Source organism: Piliocolobus tephrosceles, chromosome X, assembly GCF_002776525.5.
Source record: "Piliocolobus tephrosceles isolate RC106 chromosome X, ASM277652v3, whole genome shotgun sequence".
Classification (NCBI taxonomy): domain Eukaryota; kingdom Metazoa; phylum Chordata; class Mammalia; order Primates; family Cercopithecidae; genus Piliocolobus; species Piliocolobus tephrosceles.
The window spans coordinates 42,943,595-42,961,862 of NC_045455.1; the positions used below are offsets into that span (position 1 = coordinate 42,943,595).

General features: G+C 35.9%; 1 protein-coding gene across 4 annotated transcripts in view; it reads right to left on the minus strand.

The window, feature by feature from the left end:
- Positions 1-18,268, minus strand: part of PIBF1 (progesterone immunomodulatory binding factor 1) — a 267,479-nt gene that overhangs the window by 49,014 nt on the left and 200,197 nt on the right. For 3 of the 4 annotated variants that reach the window (XM_023186443.1, XM_023186434.2, XM_023186427.1), the window contains exons 15-16: positions 11,936-12,066; positions 3,736-3,820 (exon numbers count right to left, since the gene is read on the minus strand). In XM_023186443.1, coding sequence (XP_023042211.1) covers positions 3,736-3,820; positions 11,936-12,066 — 216 coding nt within the window. Of the gene's footprint in view, positions 1-1,343; positions 1,484-3,735; positions 3,821-11,935; positions 12,067-18,268 lie in introns of all 4 variants that reach the window. The other variant, XR_002725238.2, reaches the window with a different exon arrangement.

The window sequence follows — 18,268 nt, forward strand, 5'->3', positions numbered from 1 at the left end:
GCGGATTGCCTGAGGTCAGGAGTTCGAGACCAGTCTAGCCAACATGGTAAAAACCCATCTCTACTAAAAATACAAAAAAATTAGCCAGGCGTGGTGGCGTGTGCCTGTCAATCCCAGCTACTTGAGGGGCTGAGGCAGGGGAACTGCTTGAATCAGGGATGTGGAGGTTGCGGTGAGCTGAGATAGTGCCACTGTACTCCAGCCTGGGTGACAGAGCAAAACTCCATCTCAAAACAAAACAAAACCAAAACGAAACAACGTTAGAGCAAGAGCTGTCCCATGCAAAAAAGAAAATAAGAAACTTGAAAAGGTTCATTTGGTCTCTTTTCGAATCACTCATTTACACTGCCCAAATTTAACTGATTAAAACCATGACTGGTATCAGATAATTTTCCCAGGGTCTTGACCAGGGTGAGGCAAGCTAGTGGCCTTAGGTAGAGGCAGTGGCTCCCAGGGGCCATCCATGCTCTTTGCCCACTCTGAGAGTAGGCACCTCCTTACATCATATGTCCTAGATGCCTTGTTTGCCTCACCCTAGTCCCAGCCCTGATTTTCATTTTCAAAAAAATCAGAATTATTCTTATCCAACTGTTATCTATTGACTATTATGAAGACATGATCCTCCGAACAATCAAGTGAATAAATCAATCCTACGGACCCTTTGTTTCATCAGGTTAATGTTCAAGTGAATGGCTAAGCATCTCTAGGGGGGTCACACCAGCTGTTTTATTTCCATATAAGCAATTTGCAGAGGCCTTTGCATGTGCATATATGATGTAAGTTGGTAGTAAATGGTTTCTTAGAAAATGATTAATAACATCAGATTTGTTTTTACTAAGCTTTAATTTTTACTTTGCTTTAAAACAAAAAAAGTTGCTTTTAGATGTTTGGTATCATCAAAAGCTATACAATATTAAATTATTAAAATATCATTGCCAAAATAAAGATATACTGTCAAATACATAAAAACTGACAATTATCTAAATATGCATCCATATAAATATCAGTAATGACATGTAGTAGTAGGCAATTAATGAGTAATTTCATCTTGCTAGTGTTTACATTTCTCCCTCCTTCTCTCGCTTCCTTTCTTCCTCCTTCTTCTTCCTCTCCTTCCGTCTCACCCTCCCTCCATGTTTCTCTTTCTTTGTTTTTTAAAAGATAGGGTTGCACTACGTTGCTCAGGCTGGAATGCAGTGGTTATTCACAGGTGAGATAAGAGTGCACTATAGTCTCAAACTCCTGTGCTCAAGCGATCCTCCTGCCTTAGCCTCCAGAGTACCTGGGACAACAGGTGTGTGATACTGTGCCCAGCTCTGCTAGAATTTAATTTGCATGCTTACACGTATTTTCTTCTCAATCCACCAAGCAAACATTTTTGGTCCTTATTTGGACTCATGAGTAATGTGATTCCAAGTGTTAGAACTGCTCATATATTCTTCAGTGTAGCACATCCCCTTAAAATCAAATGAGAACTGCCATTCTGAAAAAAAAAATTAGTATCTAGTTTTAAAAAAATGTAGTTGATATGGCTGGTCATCTATAGTTACTACGCTTAAGTATTTAATTTCAAAAACACTTGTGAAAATTCCACATAGTGAATGAATCAGGTTTCCACAGTGAAGAGACAATTATTTGAAAGCAGAATCCTAGGACATAAGTGATAGTAGCAGTGATGGATAAGGTCTAGAATGTCAGAACTCAGAAGAAAGAATAAATATCTTCAGAGAAGCTTTTCCTAGCTCTGTAACCTGTTGTTAGATTGACTTATCTACCTAAATGTTATAATTACACTCTAGTCCAGGGACACTTATCCTTTTCACCCATCACATAGAAGACACCTTTAAGAAAACTCACTCCAATGCCACTTCTCAGATACAGACAATCCTCCAATTCTTCTGACCCATCTCTAGGACACGTACCTTGGAACTGCTTCCAGTAATAGTTTCCAGTTCCCCTCTCTTAACAATATTCTTCCAATAATTTCTTCCCAACATGTGGTATACCTCTCCCAGACTAGTATGAGGATACTCGTAAACCAATGATATGTTTTAACTGTTTCGTTTCCTGGTCAGGCGCGGTGGCTCACACCCGTAATCTCAGCACTTTGGGAGGCTGAGGCGGGTGGATCACTTGAGGTCAGGAGTTTAAGATCAGCCTGGCCAACCATGTCAAAACCCAGTCTCTATTAAAAACACAAAAATTAGACAGCATGGTGGAATGCACCTGTAATCCCGGGTACTCAGGAGGCTAAGCCAAGAGATTCGCTTGAACTCCGGAAGGCAGAGGTTCCTGTGAGCCGAGATCACACCACTGCACTCCAGCCTGGGTGACAGAGTAAGACACTGCCTCAAAAAAAAAAAAAAAGTTTCTTTTTCTATTAGAATAACAAAGTGGTAAAAAGATGGCTAAGACGAGGTAGTCATAGTTCAGTAGAAAGTAGGATTTGTATTAAAAATACCAATGGTTCGTGAGGATGCAGAGAATATTGAACTCTTATTCATTGTAGAGGGGGAATGCAAAAATATAGTAACTTTGGAAAATTTTGACAGTTTCTTATAAACTTAAACATACACCTGCCATACAACCCAGTAATCACGCTCCTGGGTGTTTACCCAAGAGAAATGGAAACTTACATTTATATAAACATGTGTACATAATTGTTTACAGCTATTTTATTTGGAGATGTCCTCAAATGGAAACAACTCAAATGTCCATCAACTGAGAAAGAATTAACAAACTGGTTTACATCCATATAATGGCTTATTACTCAGCAATAAAAAGGAAACATATGACCAATATAGATGTATATACAGGCTCACACCTGTAATCCCAGCACTTTGGGAGGCTGAGGCAGGCGGATCACTTGAGGTCAACATATTATACACCTATATTGCAACAATATAGATGAATTGCAAATGTATTATTATAACTGAGAAAAGCCAGACTCAAAAGGCTATATACTGATAATTTCACTTTTATAGCATTTTGTAAAAGGTAAACAATAGGTACAGAAAATAGACCAGTGGTTGATAGGGCTGGGGATTGAGGAAAAGGGTCAGCTAAAAAGGGGTAATGAGGGAATTTTTTGGAGTAATGGAACTATTCTATATATTGACTGGTGGTGCTGATGCAACTGTGTGCATTTGTCAAAAATCACAGACATGTCTGCTAAAAATGGGGAATTTTATTCTTTGTAGATTATACCTCAATAAACCTTACTTAAAGGAAAAAAATAAAACAGGACTTATCTCTTAGTTACTAACTGCCATGGGCAAGCCACTTAAAACTTATTTCTCCATCTATAAAACAGGAATTATATTTACTCTAAAAGAATTTTGGTGGGGAACAAATGAAGAAAAGAAAATAATTTTATGAACTTTAAAGCTCCACACAAATACTCTATCTACACTATAGGCACTGGGCAACATTGATAAAGAAGACAAGAGGCACACTAAGGAAATTTACTGTCTAGTTGCAGAATAAGATAAAACAATTATTAAATAATATGGGGAAATTCAGTGACAGATATCAACAAAACAAGAAGGGGCATTCTAGGAATAAGAATTAACTCTAAGAAGTATATAAAAAGTTGAATAAAAAAGGACAAAATTACAGTGAGACATGAATAAGTCATTAATGAACATGCACAACTGGGATCCAATAATTTTAATCTGAGAGCAGTTTTAAAAAAAGCTTAAAACGATTAAAATTATGACAAAATAGGAAAAATACCTCACGATGATTTAGAAGTTGCTCTAAATCTAATGCCATTTGATTCTTCGTCTGTAGTAAAGCTGACTTTTCTTTATTTAAGTTGCTGAAAAAAAAAAACCCAAGTTTTAAAAAGTCATTATGTTAGTGTAAATATAGTTAATAAATGGTAAATATTAAAAGAATAAACATGAATCTGATGGTTTGAATTAAAGATAAATTTATAGTCCATAAATATTCCAGACTAGCCACTAAAACGTTTGGCCTAATGAATGGCCTATTTTGTAACAAGATCCTTTTTCTTTTCTTTTCCTTTCTTTTCTCTTTTCTTCCTTCCCTCTCTCTTTTCTTTCTCTCTTTCTCTCTCTCTCTCTCTCTCTTTTAACAGATGGACTCTTGCTATGTTGCCCAGGCTGGAGTGCAGTGGCTATTCACAGACATGGTAACAATGAACTACAGCCTCAAACTCCTGGGCTCAAGCAATCTTCCTGCTTCAGCCTCCTAGTATCCAGGACTACAGGCATACATCACTGCGCCCAGCTTTTCTTCTCTTAAGAATCCATTTGACAATGTACCTGACATGCTGTCTGAGAATACTCTCCTGTCTAGTATAGGCATAAAATTAATGTTGTAAAGATGACTATTTACTACTAAAATGTACAAAGATAAAGTGAAACTCACATAAAAGGTAAGAAGTAGTATGTCAGCAAACTATTACAACACAAGATACTAGAAGTCAAATTAAAACATTTATCCTTAAAACTGAAAGTAATATTTTATAATTTACCACAAACTAAATTATCAGGTATATAATTGAGTTAAGTAAGTGAATCAGGTACTTAGTCTGTGATAAACTTGAAAAAAGAACGTTTGTTTCCAAATTATTAGTTCAATTTTCAATTTCTGGCTGGGCACGGTGGCAATTATTTAATGAATGATTACAATAAAAAAAAAAGAAAAAATTTGTGAGGGTAAAACAAACAAGAATTGTTTTAAATAGGTAAAAACATTTTTTTGTTTTTGAGACGAAGTCTCGCTCTGTCACCCAGGCTGGAGTGCACTGGCATGATCTTGGCTCACTGCAACCTCTGCCTCCTGGGTTCAACTGATTTTCCTGCCTCAGCCTCCTAAGTGGCTGGAACTACAGGTGTGTGCCATCGTGCCCAGCTAATTTTTGTATTTTTAGTAGAGATGGGGTTTCACCATGCTGGCCAGGCTGATCCCAAATTCCTGACCTCACGTGATCCATCCACCTCGGCCTCCCAAAGTGCTGGGATTATAGGCGTGAGCCACTGCACCTGGCAGGTAAAAACATTTCTAAAGTTCTACTTAAGTTCTACTTTAAGAAAATGGAGGCAGGGAACACTGGCTCATGCCTGTAATCCTAGCACTTTGGAAGGCTGAGGTTGGAGAACTGCATGAGTCCAGGAGTTCGAGACTAGTCTGGGCAACACAAGAGAGACTCCATCTCTTAAAAAAAAAATGTTAGCCAGGTGTGGAGACATGCACCTTTAGTCCCGGCTACATCAAAGGATGAGGTAGGAGGATCGATCGAGCCCAGGAGTTCGAGGCTGCAGCGAGCTATGATGCTCCACTGTATTCCAGCCTGGGAGACAGAGTGAGGCTCTCTCTAAAAATAAATAAATAAATAAATAAAGGAAAGTCACTAATTTTTAGAATAATATTGGGCAGACTTTTTTTTTTTTTTAATTCAAGAAACAGTAGTAGGCATTCTGGAGCAATTGCTAATTTGAAGGATTTAAGAGGGAAAGCCCATATTCTTCTCCTTCCAAGTAATCGAGAAGGAAGCATCATAGTTTGTCCTCTGAGGAGACAGACTAGATGCAATTCTGACTTCTGTTTCCAACTGTGCCACTGACTCAGACTCAAATGTATGGTGTAAAGCATAACACATACCACCCCACGGAACCTCAGTTTTTATATCTGTAAAGTGGAACATAATACTCATGTATGTCAAAGGGCTATGTGAATGATTATATAAAGTGTTGAACTCATAAAACTCTATATAAATGTTATACAGCATTACTAATTTAGATTAAAAAATAGGCATCAGAGTAAAATAGTAATTAAATGTCAATAAAGGTAAGCAGCTCAGCTGAAAAACAAACTGACTTTTAGAGTTAGGCGCCAGAGATCCTACAAGAGCTGAGGAGTTGAAAAAGAACAAAACAGTATAAAGGAAACTGAGTGCCATGTTCTGCTAGAATCTCCAAAGCATGGTAAGGATCACATGTTTCTCTAACTCCAGAATTCTAACCTATCTTTAGCTGGAATCACTTTGAAGGTAAAATATTTTTTCAAATTTAAATATCCAGTAAATAGGACTAGGAATTTTTAAGGAACACATATGTGTCTGTGTTCATATACATGTATACTTATACACTGCCAACCACGGTATTTAAGCATATAACTCACATTCAGTGCACACACACACACACACACACACACTCTCTGTCTCAAATACCAAAAGGCTCTTCTCAAGAAAATGTAGTGTAATCGGAATGGAATGTTGAGGTAATTAAAGGATTCTGACTGGATAATTCTTTACAAATGCTTTTATATTGTCATGTTTAACTTTTCAAAAATAAAGTATTCTATAATTAAATATCAAAACAACCATATATACATGGAATAAATGGTGGGGGGATAAGTTGGCTTACAGAACAATTATGTTGTACCTGTAAGACATGAGTTTATTACAAACAATGTGGACTTCCCAGACTATATTGCTGTGATTACAATATCTGGGCATATATTTTGTCTTCTTTATAATATACTCGACCACAGGGAGACAACCTTCAACATGTGGGTCTCTAAAACTGAGTATGATTATCGTATTCACTCTTCTTCTAGTATGTATTTACTCAATAGAATTTTAGTCTTCATAAGGCATATTTCATAACAGTAGAAACTTACCTTTGAAAGTACAAAGCTTCTACGAGTGACTCATAAAACAACTACAAAACAAATCTCCTTATAAGTACATCTATCTTGAATGGTATATTACACCCATAATTGTTCAATTCACTGTTAATTATTACTTAGAAATTCATGTTTATGGCTCTGTTTCACCTGCAATATGAAAACATTCCTGATATATTGTTTCTTAACTTCCTGGATCAATATACTCTCAGGTAGCTTTGTAAGAGAAGTTGACAATGTAGTCTTTTCTTTACCAGTTAAGAATAAACTAAGAACTGACAACAGGCAAAGAAAATTATGCGAATTATTCTCTTTCCAAGCTTCCTTCCTTTCTGAAGTAGAGATCAAACTGTATTACGCAGACTGTCTCTTGTGGCTTGGTGGAAGAAAGTTATCAGTACTACTTTTAGAATAAAGTATTACTTTAATAATAGGGGAATTTAAAGCAGTTAATGGTGACATCTCAAATGTTAGCTTTTAATGTGTTTATAATGATTTCATTTTAGTGCATATTTACTCTAGCCTTTCTAGATATTGAATATATTGTATACATAGTTCATTTTCAAGGGATAAGTATGGTATACTTATGGTATACTGGCATTGTTTAATTTTCTAAGAAAAGCATACAATTATTCAGTTATTCAAAGCGTTTTTATTGAATTAGAAAAACATTTAAAAGTCATAAATTGATGCAATTATTTTTGACAACTAACATCAACACTTAGCAAAGAGGAATAGGAATTTTCCTGTTTATGTTTTCTAAGGAACATAATAACTTGATAATGCTTTTGGATGGGCCATCATTAATGTTTAAATTTCAAATAAAAGACAAGGGGACGGAAGTAACATTTACTGGGACTCTCCTATGTGCCAAAGCTTTATATATGTTCCTAAATTTAATTTTCACAACTACCCCTTCAGGTTCATATTAATATCTAATTTTACAGACACATTTACCATAAGAACAGAAACCAGCCTGACGTGTATTTAAAGCCCAGGATAATCCCACTCCAGGATTTGAAATGCCATCTGCTTAGAGTAGGGATGTGGGTATACAGAACTGTGATCTATTCTACCATATCTGAATGACTGGCCGAGCTTTTTAATGGCATTGTTACATCACAGCATTTCATTCATGCAACCAGGGTACCCCTATAGCAGCATCTCAAATGTCATAACTAAACTACTGAAAGTATTAATAACCTTTCACTTTAGAAGGTAGTTGCTTCAATTAAGAATAAGATTTCATATCCTGTGAATTATCAGTTCAGAATGTACTAAAATATCACACAATGAAGGACTCATGTTTAGTACAAAATTTTTCTTGGTAATTAATTCCATAAATGACATGGCCTTTATGAAAACTGTTGCTGTTATTAGGGGAGTCTTAATTTTTGTTCAAATTCAACATATTTTGAGAAATGTTATTTCTCATTTTAATGTAATTTTCAACCAAAAATTTGTTACACGTATGGTAAGTACTAAGAATGGCAAACATAGGCCAGGCGCGGTGGCTCAAGCCTGTAATCCCAGCACTTTGGGAGGCCGAGACAGGCGGATCACGAGGTCAGGAGATCGAGACCATCCTGGCTAACACGGTGAAACCCCGTCTCTACTAAAAAATACAAAAAACTAGCCGGGCGAGGTGGCGGGCGCCTGTAGTCCCAGCTACTCGGGAGGCTGAGGCGGGAGAATGGCCTAAACCTGGGAGGCGGAGCTTGCAGTGAGCTGAGATCCGGCCACTGCACTCTAGCCCGGGCGACAGAGCGAGACTCCGTCTCAAAAAAAAAAAAAAAAGAATGGCAAACATTTATTGAACACTGTTGAATATAATGTTTAGGCACTATTTTATCTATATATATATAATGAAGATTATATCATTTATTCCTCAGAACATCCCTATCAATCAGTTGCTGTTAGCACCACTCTCATTTTTTTTTTTTTTTTTTTTGAGACAGAGTTCTGCTTTGTCACCCAGGCTGGAGTGCAGTTGCTCATTGCAACCTTCACCTCCCAGGCTCAAGTCATCCTCCCATCTCAGCCTCCCAAGTAGCCAGGACTACAGGAGTGTGCCATCACACCAGCTAATTTTTCTGTAATTTTTGTAGAGACAAAACCAAACATGGTTTTGCCATGTTGTCCAGGCTGGTCTCGAACTCTTGGGCTCAGGTAATCTGCCTGCCTCGGCACCACTCTCATTTCACATATGAGGAAACTGGATGTGCTGTGGAATACTACAGCCATTAGCCACTACAGCAATTAAAATTATCTTCAATTTTAATAAAATTAAATTAACATAATTTAAATTTAATCTTAATAAAATTAAAGATAATATAATTTTAACAATTCAATTTTAATGGAATTAAAAATTTGGTTCCTCAGTAACAGTAGCCACATTTCAAATGCTCAGGTTGGGTGCAGTGGCTCACGCCTGTAATCCTAGCACTTTGGGAGGCCAAGGCCTGCAGATCATTTGACGTCAGGAGTTCAAGAACACCCTGGCCAACATGGTAAAACCCCATCTTCACTAAAAATACAAAAATTAGCCGGGTGTGGTGGTGGGTGCTTGTAGTCCCAGGTACATGGGAGGCTGAGACAGGAGAATCGCTTGAACCTGGGAGGTGGAGTTGCAGTGAGCCGAGATCGCGCCACCGCACTCCAGCCGGGTGACAGAGCGAGACTCTGTCTCAAAAACAACAACAACAACAACAACAACAAAACCCCAAAACAAATGCTCAACATCTACATGTGGCTAGCTAGTGGCTACCATACTGGACAGCACAGATATGGAATATTTTTATCATTATAGAAAGTTCTATTGGACAACAGAGGTATAGAGAGTTTAAATGTACTTGCCCTAACTCAAAACTAAGTGCTGAGTTGAATTTGAAAACTTCCTTTTAAAATTTGTTTTTTAAAAAACTTTATAATAGAATATTTCAGAAGAGAAAATATGTAACAGCAAACCCTGATATATCTATCACCCTGCTTCAACAACGATCCTCATTAAAGTGCTACTTTTAATCACTATGATACACTATTTTTTGTTCTCTTCCTTAATTATTTTAGTTACAGAAATAATATCCCTTAGTCAGAATAGAACATAGAGGGGCAGTATAACCTAATGGTTAGGAGAATAGAATTAGCAAGCAGACAGATATAAATTTGAATTCTGACTCTATCACAATGCTGTATGTTCTGAGAGGACAAGTTGCTTAATTTATCTATGGCTGAATTTGTTCATCTTTATAATTTTCTCCTACAGCTAGCTATTACTTTCTCTATATTAAGCATTTTAAACTACCTTAATTCTTAGTAAAATTAATCATCAAATTTATTTGGAGATAACTGTGAAAGAAGTAATTTTTTTCCTCAGGAGTTTTATATACCTCCCTATCACAAGAATATAACGGTAAAATATGACATATAAAAGATTCAAATTTCAAGGCCGGGCATGGCATCTCACGCCTTTAATCCTAGCACTTTGGGAGGCTGAGGCAGGTGGATCACGAGTTCAGGAGTTAGAGACCAGCCTGACCAACATAGTGAAACCCCGTCTCTACTAAAAATACAAAAATTAGCTAGGTGTGGTGGCGTGTACCTGTAATCCCAGCTACTCAGGAGGCTGAGGCAGGAGAATCAGTTGAACCCAGGAGGCGGAGGTTATAGTGAGCAGAGATTGTGTCATTGCACTCCAGCCTAGGTGATGGAGTGAGACTCCGTTTCAAAAAAAAAAAAAAAAAAAGATTCAAAATTTCATTTTAATTTTAATTTTTTTGAGACAGAGTCTCACTCTGTTGCCCAAGCTGAAGTGCAGTGAAATGATCTCAACTCACTGTAACCTCCGTTTCCCCAGTTCAAGCGATTCTCCTGTCTCAGCCTCCAGAGTGGCTGGGACTACAGGCATGCACCACCATGCTCAGCTAACTTTTGTATTTGTAGTTGAGACAGGGTTTCACTATGTTGGCCAGGATGGTTGAGAACTCCTGACCTCACGTGATCCGCCTGCCTCGGCCTCCCAAAGTGCTGGGATTACAGGTGTGAGTCACTGCTCCTGGCCATAAAAGATTCAAATTTAACAGAAATATGTAACATAGGAAGAAAAAATTCTATTTGGGGTTCTTTCTTCAATTTCCCTAAGATAACCAGGTGCCCAGTGAATTGTGAAAGACATAATTTCTATTGTCCCCAAGAAGTATTTATAGAACAATTAATTTATTATTGTAGGTTGTATACAGAATTTTTAACTTTAAAATTAATCTAGAAACAAACTTATTTATTTTGACATGTAAGGTATAAATGTGCTCCTAAATTATTTAAACAAATCATAAAAAAATTAAGAACAGGAATAAAGTTCTAGACCAATTGTTTTGGTGAGGTAGAAATGAAAGAAGGTAATTATTATGATTCATTAAAAATAACATTTATACTTTGCAGTTAGTTACCATTAGTTTTATATTTTTGTTTGCATACTTTAGGAAACCTGGATTTAACAACCATCTTCTCCTTATTGTTTTCCAATTCCTTGATTTAACCATTTCTATTCCCACCTAATTCTCTTTTACATTTATAATCAGTTAATAATTTACCCATAAAAATCTAAATTATTCTTATAATCTTAGAAATTTAATAACTAAGCAAACTAACCATCTATCCACAAGTAAAACTGTTTAATTTATACATATCTTCATTCTTTTATTTCAGTTTAAAAAACCAAAATGGTCATAGCAAATTTTCTTTGGATAAGATCTCATACAAAAACATTACAAATTAAGGAAGTGAAAGAAATTTATTTATTCTTTCTTTCATGTAAAAGTTACTTTCATGTAAAAGGTCAGAAGAAAAGCCTAAACATTCCTTGGAAAAATCAATATAAATCTAAGTAAATGTAAATTTTATTTCTGTTTAAAAAGCCATTTTAATGACACAAATGGATCTGGTTTTATTCCTCCTCTCCCTTTGGTCAATCTATATCACACTAAAGAGTTCCAGGGAAACAAGGACCAATAGCGGTTGTGCCCTCTAGGACAGATGGAATGTAATGCTCCTAAGTGTAACATTGTTATTTCCTTGCTACGGCATCTGATCACAGGTGGAATGTGAACACCTGATGTGATGTGACCTTAGTTTTTCTAAGAAAAGTTTAATATTCATTACGTTTAAGATCACCTTCATTATTCAAATTTTCTGTTCACGATTTACAACCCAAATTCATCTACAGCAGCAATATAGTAACAATGTCTTTATTATTCAAATGAAAGATTTGTAGATGGTTTACCTGACATCTTTCTCAAGTTGTGCAATAGATTTCGTCAGTGAATCAATCTTAGAATCTCTCTGACGCACTGATTCAATGAGATACCTGTAAGGCTGTTGAGTCTGGTTTAATAGCGAATTGGCCCTGTCAAGCTAAAGAAACACAGGTTTTATTAAAATCTAGAAAATGTGACAACAAAATAAAATCATTCAAAATGCTCTAGCACAAATATAGTACAGAAATTCCTTTGACATGAATTATTCTGAAAAGTTTTTCCTGTGTAAATTTGAAGGTTTTAAGAGTGGATCAATATAGCTATTCTTAATAGTGACTACAAATGAGAATTTTTTTTGTTTCTTTTTTTTTTTTTTTTTTTTAAGACAGCGTCTCGCTCTGTCACTCAGGCTAAAGTGCAGTGGTGCGATCTCGGCTCACTGCAACCTCCGCCTTCCAGGTTCAAGTGATTCTCCTACCTCAGCTTTCTGAGTAGCTGGGATTACAAGCACCTGCCACCATGCCCCACTAATTTTTGTAATTTTAGTAGAGATGGGGTTTCACCATGTTGGCCAGGTTGGTCTTGAACTCCTGGCCTCAGGTGATCCACACGCCTCAGCCTCCCAAAGTGCTGGGATTACAGGTGTGAGCCACCTCGCCTGGCTGAAAAAATTTTAAATAAAACATTAATAGCAATTTTGAGAATGCATAAACTTAAATTTTCTTAGTATTTGTCTTCGTCTGAAAAGCTATATGACAAAATATATCTTAATAAATATTTGAGCTTTATTTCTACTAAAAATATTCACATCATAATTCAGTAATTTTTTCATTTCTTCATATTCCCTTCTTTATTTTACAAATACATAGATATCCAAATCATTAGGTACAAATTTTTGACAAATGTGGTTTAAAATATAATTTTATCATTTTAATCCTGTGAAAAGTGTACAATTCAGTGGTATTAAGTACATTCATAATATTGAATAGCTACCACTTCTATTTCCAGAACACTTTCATCAGCCTATACGGAAACTCTGTACCCATTAAACAAAAACTCCCCATTTTCTCCTCCCTCTTGGCCCTAGAAACCTGTATCTTACTTTCTGCCTCTGTGAATCTGCCTATTCCAGATACCTCACATAAGTGAAATAATACAGTATTTGTCCTTTGCTGTCTGCTTATTTCACTTAGTGTGACATTTTCAAAGTTCATCTATGTTGTATCATGTATTAGAACTTCACTTCTCTTAATGGGAAATGATAGTCCACTGTATGTTTATAGTACATTTTATTTATCCATTCATCTCTTGATGAACACTTGGGTTGTTTCCACTTTTTGGCTATTGTGAGTAATGCTGCTATGAACATTGGTGCACAAATACTGTATATGTTGAGTTCTTGTTTCAATTCTGTTGGGTAGCTACCTAGAAGTGGAGTAGAATTGTTAGGTCATGTGGTAATTCTATATTTAACTTTTTGAGGAACTGCAACAGCTCCACAGTGGTGATATGATTTTACATTCCTACTAGCAAGAAATTTGATTCAATTTCTCCACATCCTGGCCAATGCACGTTATTTCATGTGCATACTGGGCATTTGTACATTTGTATATCTTCTTTGGAGAGAAGTCTTCCCAAGTCTTTTGCTTGTATTTTAATTGTGATTTTTCTTGTTGTTGCTGAGCTGGAGGAGTTCTTTATATATTCTTAATAATACAGTCTTATTAGATATATAATTTGCAAATATTTTCTTCCATTTTGTGGGTTGTCTTTTCACTTTCTTGATAATCTTATTTACTTCTTTACTTACTTGTTTTGAGACGGAGTCTTGCTCTGTCACCCAGGCTGGAGTGCAGTGGTGCGATCTTGGCTCACTGCAACCTCTGCCTCCTGGATTCAAGAAATCCCCTTGCCTCAGCGTCCTGAGTAGCTGGGATTACAGGCATAAGCCATTGGGCCTGGCTGATAATCTCCTTTAATAAACAAGTTTTTATAATTATGAAGTTCAATTTATCTACTTTATGTTTTTGTGCCTGTCCTTTTGGAGAAATTGCCAAATCCAAGGTCATGATTTTCTCCTATGTTTTCTTCTATGAATTTTATATCTTTAATGCTTAAATTTAGGTCTCTGATCCAGTTTGAGTTAGTTTTTGAATATGGTGTAAGGTAAGGGTCCAACTTCATTCTTTTGCATGTAGATAATCAGTTTTACCAGTTCCATTTGTTGAAAAGATCGGCCTTTCTCCACTAAATAGTCCTGACACTCTTGGGCTCTATTCTATTAATATTCCATGGGTCTTTATGTCCATCCTTATTCTAACTGCACACTGTTTTGCTCACTGTAGCTTTACAGTAAGTTCAGAAATCTGGAAATATGAGCGCTACAACTTTGTTTTTCCTTTTAAAGACTGTTTTGGCCATTTGGGGGTTCCTTGAAATTCCACATAAATTTTAGGATGAGTTTTTCTATTTCTGTAAAAAATGCCATTGGTATTTTGATAGGGACTGCATCTAATTTGTAGAATGTTTTGGGTAGTATTATCATCCTAACAACATTAAATCTTCCAATCCATGAATATGGGATGTCTTGTGTTCATTTGGTTAATTTACTCCGAAACATTTTCTTCTTCCCTTTTGTTTTTTTTTTTTTTTTGAGATAGGGACTCACTCTGTCACCTAGTCTGGAGTGCAGTGGGAAATCATGACTCACTGCAGCCTACCTCCTGGGCGCAAGTAATCCTCCCACCTCAGCCTCCCGAGTAGCTGGGACTACAAGCATGAGCCACCACGCCTAGCTAACCCGGCTAACTTTATTTTTTATTGAGACGAAGTCTCCCTATGTTGCCCAGGATGGGCTCAAACTCCTGAGCTAAAGCAATTCTCCTGGCATTGGACTTTCAAAGTCCAGAGCCATCGTGCCTGGTTGTACTTTTTTCTTTTTGATGCTATTGTACATGGAATTGTTTTCTTAATTTCCTTTGTCAGACTGTTCATTGCTAGCGTACTATATACAATTTTATGTTGTGCCTTTTCACATAACCTATACCAGAATCGTTTTTCCAGATTGTTAAGAGTATGGTATTTATATTATTAGTGGTTACAAAACTGCCTACCAAAGCCAATATATCATAATTTACACTATGTATAGTAACAGACATTTAGAATGTTATCAATGATAAGTCAATATAAACAATATATTAAAAAATTACATAATTTATGTCACTATAAACAATATTACAACAAACATTTTCAGTACTGTAGTTTTTTTTCTTAAGTTAGTATTTGCTTTGTTAATTTTTTTTTCAAGATAGAAGACACACTAGGCTAAGGGATATGACTATTTAATGCTCTTAACACACAAGGCCAAAGTTTTCTCCCAAAGGATTTTTATCAATGTATATATACTCAACCATAGTTTTAAAAAATTTACTTGTTTTTCTTCTTTTTTTTTTTCCCCTAAGCAAATGGTAATTGTATGTCACAACAAAACTAAATAAAGCATTATCAGTGTCAGCAAGCTTCTACTTTGCTATATAATGAGTTCTTGAAAAAGGTATTCTATAGTTGGATAATCACAACCAAATGGTGGATATCTATTATTAGGGTGAAGGAGTAAAGAAGGGGGTATTTATTACACAAAGCAAAATGACAGAATTCCTAACTATTCTATGATCTTTAGATACTCTTTGGCGATAAACTTCTAGCCTTTTATATATGTTTAAACATTTTTTTCCATTCTTTTTGTCATAATTGCTAAAAAGTTCCATTAAAGATTTACTGTTTTCCTGGGAAAATAAATGATTTGTATTTTTTCCTCAAATGCATTATGTTCATGAGATCTATATACTTTTAAAGTATTAAGACCTAAGAGTATACTTTAGCATTTCAATTTTTTGGTTTTCCACTCATTTTAATAAAATAATGAGTGATCAGAAGTCCAGGAACTGAAGGAGCAGGGAACAGTGCGATGGATATAGTGGAAAGTATGGTGGGAGGCAGAAAGAATCAAGGATAGTAATGAGAACATTGTTAAAATTATCAGCCATGAGGTTGGCTGGGTAAGGAGGACACTGAAGCCAAGAGGGGGCTGACCAACTGTTAGAGGATGTCTGCTTGCACATAGAGAACTATTCTGTAAAAGCATTTATTCATCTAAACTGAACAGGAAATTTTCTGATAGCTATATTAACTACAGCCCAGGAAAAAAAAATCCTGGGGAAAAAAAAAAAAAAAAAAAAAAAGAAGAAGGAAATGAATAGTAAAAGAAAAGAAGACTACTTTTTTAGGGGAACACATTTCATTATAGTGAAAGTGGAGCCATAAAGAAAAAAATACCATGAATAGTTTCTATAGTTTGGTTTTAGCATGTTTTTTTTCTTTGCTTTGGTAATCATTCTTTAAAATCTATTACAATGTCACTGGAATCTTATTATTCTACTAAGTTACTTTATGAACATTCAAATATGCAGCTGGACAAAAATAAAACTAAGTGCTACTAACCTGTATAACCAGTTTCTCTAGTCAATTAAATCAAACAATTGCCTTGGCTTTGTTTTCACAGAAGTGACCCTAACTGAATAAACTGAACTGACAAGTTGCTTTGTGTTTCAAAGTGCAGAATAGTCCAAATGTGTGTGTGGGGAAAAGGTGGCAGGGAATAACTAAGAACATTTATGAATTGTAGTTAAGTTCTGTCTAGAATGAGCTGTTCAAAACATATCAAATTTAATTTCAATTGTACAAAACATATAGCAGCAGTCTCAATTATTTTAGTTCAATTTTTTCATGAAAGTAGTTACATATATTAGGTTTTAATATATAAATATATTTTTTGAGACAGGATCTCACTCTGTTGCCTAGGCTAGAGTGCAGTGGCGTGACCACAGCTCACTGCAGCCTCGACCTCCCAGGCTCAAGTGATCCTCCTACTTCAGCCTCTTGAGTCACCAGGACCACAGGCATGTACCACCATGCCGGGCTAAAGGTTTTAATATTATAAACAAAGTTAAGGACCAGAAACCTTACTTTCAGAAGGTATCTTTAACATAAAACCTATAACCTCCTTACTCTGGACAATAAATACAATGATACTGCTATTAGTGTTACAGATATATTTCTTTATAAACCTGTTTGTAGGCTTCTAAATCCCCAAAGTTGATTTTCATTCGTCAGGAAAAAAGTACATGTCTCTGAATAAAAAGTGATGCTAATTTCCATGTTTGAAATAAATGTAATTAGAATTTAATTCCTTCAATAGTTTTCAAAAATCTTTCTGTAACTATAATAATTACTATTCAAAAAGTTTTGCAATTGCTCACATTGCCTATTGTTAGTAATCTTTTCCTTATAGGAAAGTCTTAGTCATTAGTGACTCAGGAATCATATACGTAATAAGTGACTCTGGATTAAACCCATGACACAACATTTTACAGAAGTGTTATTCTTCCTTTGTTTCAATAACCTGTACAAAAGATTCAGAGAAAAGTAACACCTGACTAAAACATCACTGTATCTTTTGATTCAAATACTAATTTAACTTAGATGATAATCTAAAATTACAAATTTTCTCTTAAAATTCAAATAAATAATATAAAGGTGACTACATTTTGCTGCATGTTTTTCCTACATGTAGAGTTTTTTCCTTGGGGAGTTTACTTTCACAGAAACTAGAAAAGAAGTTCTTTATTGCCAGGAATAAAATGAATACCGCTGAATGGAATTTAACATTGAGTTGCTTTCTGTCTATAAAATATATGCAAGTGATACTTTCTAGCAGTGGTGGTAGTTTGTACAGAACCAGTGACATATCCTTGCTTAATCTTTTTAATCATGCTATGAATGAAAAAATGCCTACTTGAGGTCCAATAGAGGGGCAACACTTTGGTACAACTTCTCTATGTTCTCAACTGCTGGGGAAAATGTAAAAAAAAAAACCCAGCGATTTCTGGCTGGGCACGGTGGTTCATGCCTGTAATCCCAGCACTTTGGGAAGCCAAGGTGGGTGGATTGCTTGAGGTCAGGGATTCGAGACCAGCCTGGCCAACATGGCAAAACCCCGTCTCTACTAAAAATACAAAAATTAGCCTGGTATGGTGGCTCATGCCTGTAATCCCAGCTTCTTGGGAGGCTGAGACACAAGAATTGTTTGAATCCAGGAGGTGGTTGCAGTGAGCCGAGATCACGCCACTGTACTCCAGCCTGGGTGACAGAGAAAGACTGTCTCAAAAAACCCAGAAAAACAAACCAAAAAAAAAAAAAAAAAAAGTGATTTTTGGGTCCTACTAGTGATTCTGATGGGCCCCAGTCCGGTACTGAATCAAAATTTCTCAGGGTTGGGTCTCAGATTCCGATAATCAGCC